General features: G+C 46.6%; 1 protein-coding gene across 1 annotated transcript; it reads left to right on the forward strand.

Annotated features, from left to right (window-relative positions):
• The first annotated feature begins 270 nt into the window (after positions 1–270).
• LOC136474117 (uncharacterized) lies at positions 271–1,049 on the forward strand. Its single transcript, XM_066471724.1, has one exon. The coding sequence runs from the start codon at positions 387–389 to the stop codon at positions 720–722; it is 336 nt and encodes a 111-aa protein (XP_066327821.1). The 5' UTR covers positions 271–386; the 3' UTR covers positions 723–1,049.
• Positions 1,050–9,607: the final 8,558 nt, after the last annotated feature.

The raw sequence follows: 9,607 nt of genomic DNA on the forward strand, positions 1-9,607 counted from the left end.
TATATCCATACAAATTGCTTTCCGTATATAGTAGATAAAGATATATAATATATATATATATATATATATATATATATATATATATATATATATATATATATATATATATATATATATATATATGCGCCATAGTAAGAAGGCAATTAATCGTTGCCATAAAACCCGTCACCATGCTAGGCCATGCAAGTTTCCTGGCGCCACAGCCCACAGGCATAAGTGCGTTTGGAGGTTTCCACCATCCGGTCGGCGACCCCATATATCACTCTCTCTCTCTCTCGCAACTCCACAGCCTGATGAGCCAAAGACACAGACGATAGACGAGGAGGAACGGAACGGAACGGGCAGAGGGAGACAGCGGCCGGCCAGACCCAGACCGCCAGAAGGGGATGCCGGGCGCGCCATGCAACGTCGAGCCGGCGGGCCGCCGGTTGCGCTGGCGCGGGCTCGGCCGCCGTCGCCGCCGGAGGCTCCCGGTCGCCCGGCTCGGCGGCAACTGCAGGGCCGGGCGCGGGTGGGGAATCCTGCGCAGGCTCCGGCTGCGCTGGCTCACGGCGCGTTGGCTGCGGCGCGCGGCCCGCAGGCTGGCAGCGATCTACCTGGCGGCGCTCGCGGGCCCGCCGGCTCCGACCGGCACGTCGTCGTCGTCGACCTGCCCGCCGTGGATCGGCCTGGAGCCATGCTTCGCCACGCCGTTCGTGGTCAGCACCAGGCCGTGCTGGTGACGTGCCGCGCCGCGCCGTCGCCGGCCGCCGTGGATGGTTTTCAGGCTGCGCCGCGGAGTGCAGGTGCAGCAGGTGACCATCGATCCACGGCAAGGTAACCGTCCTACAGAGGAGACACCAACGGACATGATGAAGCTTTGCTGCAACAACAACAACAACCAGTCCATGACTGGAGACGTACTGGAGCACCTGGTCCAGAATCCAGATGCGTGCATAGATCGAATTGGACTGATCATTTTCTTCTTCTTCTTTTTTCCCGTCTCCTGATCTTGTTCTTGTTCTTGTTCTTGCTTGTTTTGTTAAGCAAACAAGTAGTAGTAATCTCTTGATCATCTGGAATTTCGTTACTGACCTCACCCGGCGGCGATACAATCTGTGGGACGGATTGATTGAATTTGAATATATATAGCTTATATAACCAAATAAACTAAAATATCAATTCATCAGTCAAGAGGAGAGAAATCAGCCGGTGATGAATAGTACTTACTACGTAGCATAACGTACGAAGCGAGCAAACAAGAAACAGGACAGCCAGAGCGAGCAAAACCGAGTTATCCTGAAGTGACGTGCGTCAAATTGAAAGACATCGTGACGTCAAAAGTAGTACTACACACAAAGAAACCACTCATCGTTCACCTCACTACCTGAGCTGAATAGTCTCACTCAAACAGAAGAAAAAGATGGCGTACAATTAATAGGTTTTTTTTATTGATACAATTATAATTCTCCGACTTCGTAGAAATACTATTTATCTATTTAAAGTTGTACCATTACAACTGTGAGTTCCTCGGAGGAACGCCACGGAATACGCTCGGGGACGTCGTGAGCCCAACTGCAGGTGTATACGCTGGCTCTGTATTTTCGTATGGACACGCATGCCGTCGGGTCAAGTGGATAAGGCCCACTCGTAGGCGCTCTCTCTCTCGTCCTCTTCTCACTCACACTCAGTCCCAAACCCTAACCTCGAGGCGGCGACCAGGCCGACTGCGGCGACTCCAATTTGGGTGGCATAGACGGCGGTGATCACAAGCACCCAGGCCGAAGGCGCGTTGCGATGCACCCCGCTGACCGCAATGGGTGATCTGCAGCCGCGCGTCCCGGTGGAGATGGCGGACGATGAGGGCGGGTATGGATCTTCTACCTCCTCTTGTTCCCTTTGTCGCGTATGAGCTCACCGGCATTAGATTTGCTTGGGATGCAGACTGTATTGCTAGTGTTTGACTATATTTGGGGATTTTTTGCTAGGGTTTCATTGTTCTCACTAGAGATTAAATTGGAAGGATTCTGTACGAGAGACGGTACTGGTAGGAAAGCATACACAAAGGGACGTGTAATTAAGTAGGATGTTGAAGTAGGTTCATTTTCCTTCGATTTGCTGTTGACAAGCCTACGCACAATGAATTTCAATAGTCCAGTAGCCAATCTCCTAGTGTATGGTTCTTTGACAAAAGGAATGGGTGAAGATATGAGGCTAGAAAATGATTTCCTAGATGCATGATGTGTTCGAAATGTATAAGGATTAGATGCACTGCGAAGTTGTTGTAGGGGTTTTTAACAGTTGTCTTAGAGAGGCTAATGAGTTTGCTGCTTTTAGAACCAATTTGTGTGATTCCACCAGATTTGCCACCAGGGAATGGGGATTCCATTAGCCCTGATGACAACCATTAAGCCCAGCCTACTGATAATCCTCCTGGAGATGCAGAATATCCATTAGAGCCTGAACTTGAGCCTGACAGGAACCTGACATGTTTAACAATGATGAGGAGTACGTTGGTGTTGATGATGAGGGGCTGTATATGCCTGTGTCCTGATGCACAGGCACTGTTCACCTAAACGGCCGTTTAGCCCGTTTAAACACCGTGTAAACGCTACACGGTGGTGCGCCGTTTCCGTTTAATCACCCGTTTATCCCGTTTAATTGGCCGTTTAGCCTGTTTAATGGGACGTTTTTCCCGAATAATGGCTAAACGGTAGGTGACCGACTGTTTACCGTTTAGCGTTTAGGAAAACACTGTGCACAGGCAGCTTACAATGCATATCCATCTAACAACCATACTACTGCCTCTGCTAATGTTGATGATTCTGTTCATGATGCTGATGAATTTGATGGATCAAAGTGATTGTCAGTGATGATGACATTGCCGAAGTTACCCCTTTTGGACCAATGGAACAACCAAAAATGCCATACAGTGGGCCTGCAAAATCACAAATGTTCTTGCAGGGAGTGACAAGTCACTGGGAAGCCATGCAGACATTGAAAGCTCTAGTTTAGTTTTGGTGAATTGATGAAACCCTAAGTGCTAACCTAGTTTATCAAGTGAGCATGAGATAGGTAGCACATTCCAAGTGGTGAAGCAAATGAAGATCATGACATGATGATGGTGATGCCATGGTGATGATCAAGTGCTTGGACTTGAAAAGAAGAAAGAGAAAAACAAAAGGCTCAAGGCAAAGGTATAAGTGGTAGGAGCCATTTTGTTTCAGTGATCAAGACACTTAGCGAGTGTGATCATATTTAGGTTTGATAGCTGTACTATTAAGAGGGGTGAAATTCGTATCGAAATGAGGTTATCAAAGTGCCACTAGATGCTTTAAATCTTTGCATATGCATTTAGGATCTAGTGGAGAAATAACACCCTTGAAAATGTTTGTGAAAAATATGCTAACACACATGCACAAAGGTGATACACATTGTGTTTAGCACTTGGGAGCAAGGGTAAGTAACTTCATCGGTGGAGTGTCCGCCCATAGAGTGCGGATAGTCCGATGGTGCCACCGGCGCACTGTACAGAAAAGACAGTATTTCACTGAGTGCACCAGATGCTGGCCTCAACTGGACCGGTGCATCCGGTCAGTGGAAGCTGTGAAGATGTTGGCGTCGGTCTTTGACCGGACGCTGGTAGGGTGCGTCCAGTCCTGCTGATGTGGCAGTGCACAGAGAAGACAGTGAGTGACCGGGCGCTGGGCGAGTCCGGTCAGGCGTGACCGGACATGTCCAGTCGCAAATTTCCACCTCTAGAAGCTTACTAGAAGTGGCCGGACGCTAGGGTCCTGTGTCCGGTCGTGAGTGGAACCTTACTGGAAATGATCGGACACTGGTGTTGGTGCATCCGGTCACTTCGAGCAGCGCGTCCGGTCATCACTTGACCGTTGGGATCGAGCGCTCAATATTTGAAGTGATGGATGACATGGCAGCCATCCATTGACCAGATGCTGGCAGGGTGCGTCCAGTCGATCTGACCGGAGCGTCCGGTCACCCCGTGTTGTGCCCAGTGAAGGGGTACAACGGCTCTATTTCAGTGGGGGCTTCTATTTAAGCCCCATGGCCGGCTCTAGCTCACTCTCTTGGCCATTTGCATTGATATAGCAACCTTGTGAGCTTAGCCAAAGCCCTCCCACTCATCTCCATCATAGATTCAGTATCTTTGTGAGATTAGGAGTGAATCCAAGTGTATTGCTTGAGTGTTTGCATCTAGAGGCACTTGGTGTTCGTGTTTCGCTATCGGATTCGCTTGTTACTTTTGGTGGTTGCCGCCACCTAGATGGCTTGGAGCAGCGAGGATCGTCGAGCGGAGGTTGGTGATTGTCTCCGTCTCTGATCGTAGTGATTGTGAGGGGTTCTTGACCTTTCCCCAGCGGAGAGCCAAAAGGTACTCTAGTAAATTGCTCGTGGCTTGTGTGATCCTCATCTTGTGTTGGTTGTGCGGCACCCTATTGAGGGTTTAGCGTGTGATGCCAATTAGCGCGTGAACCTCCAAGTGAGTGAATCGCCACAACGAGGACTAGCTTGTCGGCAAGCAAGTGAACCTTGGTAAAAAAATCATTGTGTCATCATTTGATTCCGAGGTGATTGGTCTTCATTGATATTCATTCTTGTGATTGATTGGTTCACTCCTCGACTCGGCGGTATAACCATCTTGCTCACTCTCTCTACATTACCGCAAACTAGTTGTCAAGCTCTTTAGTGTAGCTAGTTGTGAGAGCTTGTTAGTTTGGTTAGTGTGGCTCTTTAGTTAGCCTTTGAGAGCACACTAACTTAGTGTAGTGACATAGCTATTGTGTGGATAGATACTATATAAACTAGAATCATGGTAGGTGGCTTGCAATTTTAGTAGGCTAGCGCAACACTTGCTTCGCCTCATAATTGTCTAACTGGTTTGCTAAGTGTTGTTGTAAAAATTTTTAATAGGCTATTCACTCCTCCCCTCTAGCCATTAGGACCTTTCAAACATGCTTTGGCATGGATCTGTTCTAATAGGGGGATCAAAATAGAAGATTATGTCCATGAATACTACTCAGTGGACAAGTTCAAGAAATCTTATGAGGCTAGAGTTGAACCTATACCTAATAGGTCCTAGTGGCCTAAAGTGAATCTTGGGTTCAAAGTGCACCTACCATTATTGGGCAGAGGACCAGGGAGGCCAAAGGTGCAAAGGGTTAGAGGCTGCCTAGAAAAAAGGGCCACCAAGAAAAAGGTGAGATGCAAAAGATGTGGTGAACTTGGTCATTTTGCAAAGAGTTGCAAAGATGCAGAGGTTGGTGAAGAGGGTGAAAGAGGTGCAAGCAGGAACAAAAGGTGACAATTTCGGTTTTTTCACTAAATGCATTAAGTTGAACCATCAGCTAACTCAAACCCACTAACAAGAATTTCCATGCTTGCAGGAAGAAGAGCACAGAAGATGATGTTGGTCCCTCACAGGTGAAGAAGAAGAAGAAGAAGAAGAAGAAGAAGACTACCACAACTAAAAAGAAGACACCTATCAAGAAGAAACTGAAAAAGGCACAAGCAAGCCCATCTCCCACTGTTGTGACCACCATCAGAAAGATTATGTTTGAAGGGCTGTCTACTTGATAGTGTTATGTTGTAATGGTCTGAGTTGCTTTTGGGCAAAAAACTTGTAATGTGGGGTGCTGCTTTTGGGCACAAAAACTTGTACGTGTCTCTGATCATTTTGGGCACAAGAACTTGTAATAGTCTGTGCTGCTTATGGCCTCAAAACACTCTGTAGTGATTGCGAAGGGCCTGGGTAATATTTCTGTTAAGAGATGCACTAGTCTGATGGCATCAAGACACTATGAACTAGGAGAATACCCCGCACGTTGCTACGACGATTCTAGATAATTTAAAAAGAAATTAGATTATTTATATTTGTAGTTATATAAATGAAACTCTTAAATTAATTTTGGTGAATGGTTTGACACATCGATGTGGATAGCTAAATGCATGTTAGTGGATGAAGAGATAACTATCATAATTACATGTGCTTTAGTTGGCTATAATTGCAAGTTCTAGTGGATTGTTGATGTGGATAGCTTACATGTTGAGAGAAATCTTTAGTGGGGTTTAGCTTTATAAGAGTATATGATTGCTTCTGTGAACTGGTCTATCATGACCTGGGAACTAGTATGTCAAGTTATGTAATATTTCTATGAAATATTCTGTGAAATGGTTTTGTGCATTTTCTGTGAATTGTTCTTGTGAAATGCTTTCTGTGGAGTTTATGTGAATTGCTTAGTTTGGACAAACATGCTGCTAAAACTTGTAATTTTCTGTGAAATGGTAAGTTTGGACAAAAATGCTGCTGAAACTTGTTCATGTATTTGCATAGAAACATAGCTCCAATTACAGACCAAAAGCAACCATAACTCATCAACCCTTACATGAGAGTGCCCTAAAACTAACCAAACTCTAAGCTAACACTAGATGACACAGCTACATTACATGACTTCATTTGTTCCACACTAGAGACACTAGGACAGCAACAAGTATTGCCAAGATCACAAGAACAATAGCTGCATTGTCCACCACAATTGGATTCTTTTCCTTCCTAACCTCATCCTTTAGTTCTTTCATTTCCAGTCTTCATGTTGCCAATCTCCACTTTGATGTCTCCAAGCTGCAGGTTCAAATCAAGTGCTACCATCTTCAACTCACCACTAGGCTGCTGGAGCCCTTGAACAGCATTAGCAGTAGGCTGCTGGACGGCTTGAACACCACCAAATGGATTCTGCCCAGAACCAAAAGTACTCTCCAAAAGATTTGGATGATTATCACGCAAGTACAGCTCATATGCATCCTCAAACCAGAATTTACCACATCTGTTTGGGCACTTGTAGTAGAAGTTGTCGTGTTTGCTCTTGCACTTGACGACCGGCACCAGGCACTGGGGGCAGTCGATGAGAGGGAGAGTCCTCCCCGGCTGTGAAGAGCTCGAAGTCGTGGTGGCCATGGGCAAGTGGAGGAGGTGGTTGCAGGGGGGGGGGCACCACGGCAGCGCTGGCGGCAACACCTAACCCTAGCGGACAGAAACAGAGGAGGAAGAAAGGGAGCGCGACAAGAAGGATGAGAGGGAGAGCGCCTGCGAGTGGGCCTTATCCACTTGACCCGAGGGCATGCGCGTCCATACGAAAATACGGAGCCAGCGTATATGCCTGCAGCTGGGCCCAAGACGTCCCCGAGCGTATTCTGTGGCGTTCGTCCGAAGAACACAGAGTTGTAATGGTATGGCTCCAAATAGACGAATAGTAATGGTACTTCTCCAAAGTCCGAGAATTATAATGGTACCAATCCAAAAAAAAACCCTTCTTTTTATTCTCCATTTGAGTTCATTGTTCAAAAGCAAATAATAACACCATACCTATTAAGGCCGTGTTTGGCACCGGCTCAGGCTCTCTGTGCTGCGGCACTGCTCGTCCCTGTAGCAAGGAGCCGGCCGGCTCTTTCTCCCGCAAAAAGCAACGTCCAAGTAGGAGAAGCCGGAGGAGCCTGCAATTGGGTGCTCGGCGGCTCCGCCACAGTGCTGCTATAGTGGTTGGAGTCGAAGCCGCCGGAGCTCCACCAAAGAAGCCCTAACTCTATACTTGCTATACTTTATTATTGCTCGTACATTTATATAGCACACATTTTTAGGATATAAGCAAGAGTTTCATTCTTTTTAGAGCATCTCTAGTAGTTTAAAAAAAAGGCAGATCAATGAGTTTTTTAAATTGCAAAAAAAATTGGGAGCATAATTGCTAGGTTTCTCCCACCATTTCTAAAATCTGCTCCTAAAAAACTCAAAAGTAGATCCCATGTGAACGTTTGTTGTTGGCAACTCAGTCTTCTTCGCGTGTAGATCACGCTCGCCGCCCGTAGCCTTGGTGCGACCGCCCTAGCCATGCCGCCGTAGCCCTGACCACACATAGGCACGCCCCAGCCATCCAGCCACAGCTAGTCGGTAGCCTTACCGAACCAGCCATAGCCAGCGATGGCCATAGCTCGCCAAGCGGCGGCGGCCAAGCGGCCAAGCGACCAATGGTAGCTAGGGCCTAGGGGTGGAAGAGGTTAGGACAAAGAAACATCGAGAGGAGGAAACATCGGGAGAAGTAGCCTCCCCCCCTCCCTCCACTCATATTGTCTCATGCGTATCAATCGATTTTTCCAAACGTCGAAACATTAGGAGCTGGGATATGGAGTTGTTAGAGAGAGCTTTTGTTCAATATAAAAAAACTACTAGAGATATTCTTAAGATGATATATGAGTGCTAGAATTTTATTCTTTTTTTTCTGAACTGACGGAGTACTAGTAATAGTAAGTTAACAATGAGGCACTTCTTCAAAACATCGACTAGATTCAACTAAACAGTAAGTTAATGATGAGGCACTTCAAGCGTCGACCAGATTCAACTCTAGTGTCCAGTCTAGTCCACGGGACGGCCTAACCGCAAATTACCTTGTGGACCAGTAGTAGCTAGGAACATCGATCGTGAATGAGCATTTAAATATCTCAATGAAAGAATTCCTTTGTTCCTTGAAAGCAAAACGAATAATATCGCAAATCCCAAAGGTTGGATGAGAGCTGCATCGATCGCCTCATTCACCCATCCATGGGACTGACTCCACTCCAAAGCATAGGCTAGCTCGATCCAGCACCCACAGACCGGAGTGTGTGGTTGTCGCCTTAGACAGTCTCCAATAAATAATCCATATGGACATTTAAATCTAAAATGAGTAGTAATAGATTCAAAATCAGCCTTCAACAGAGTACCTATATGGGAGACCTATTTTGAGTTGTCTAAGAGGCATAACCTAAATATAAGTATCCTCTCTCCTGGAAACTCATTTGTAGAAATAATTCTCTTTTAGGTCCTGTTGTTGAAGAAGATGCCGAATAGATATTAAACTATTTACCTGTAGTACTACCCAAAAGATAAATGTGTCCTTATTATGATATGGCTAGCCTAGATAGGTAATTGGAATCAGAATGATAGAATGGGAGCAGCGAGCACGGGATTGGGAGGGGAAGAACACGGCCGGAGTCCGTGGAGCTGTCCGGATTAGTTGGGGAACGGTTACAGAATTCCAGTTCGATGATTGAGACGACGCGCGGCTTCCAGCTTATAAGCACGCTGGTCCGGCACAACTGGGCCGACGGCCCAACACACCTACTATTCACGACCATAGCCCAATACAAAGAGAGGCCCAACGGCTAGTTCTGTAACCCTTTCCAGGCAATCGGCTTGTCCTCAAGCCGGTAACTTTGGGTACTTCTTGAGCAGCATCGCCGTGTCTTCCCTGGTTGCCATCGACGACGGCAACCCTTTCCATTGGACAAGCTTCTGATGAATGATAGAAGAACTTCTGAGGATGGTGCGGTTCTGAAGGGTCTGCTGTGGAACCATCTCCTTCGTCGGATCAGTGCATACTCTGGATAAGTAGAAACTGACCACCACAGCTGGAGGCACCTGTCTCTTGAGTTGAGACACATGCACCACAGGGTGAATTTTAGCATCAGCAGGTAGATCCAATCTATATGCTACCTTACCAATGCGTTGCAGGATCTTGAATGGCCCATAGAAGCAAAATGACAGTTTCTGATGATCTCTGGATGCAATGGAAGATTGGAC

This window comes from Miscanthus floridulus, chromosome 8 (assembly GCF_019320115.1).
Source record: "Miscanthus floridulus cultivar M001 chromosome 8, ASM1932011v1, whole genome shotgun sequence".
NCBI classification, from domain to species: Eukaryota; Viridiplantae; Streptophyta; class Magnoliopsida; order Poales; family Poaceae; genus Miscanthus; species Miscanthus floridulus.

Excerpts from the sequence above, each read along its gene's own strand:
- LOC136474117 (XM_066471724.1), top strand. The coding sequence starts at position 387 with ATGCCGGGCGCGCCATGCAACGTCGAGCCGGCGGGCCGCCGGTTGCGC.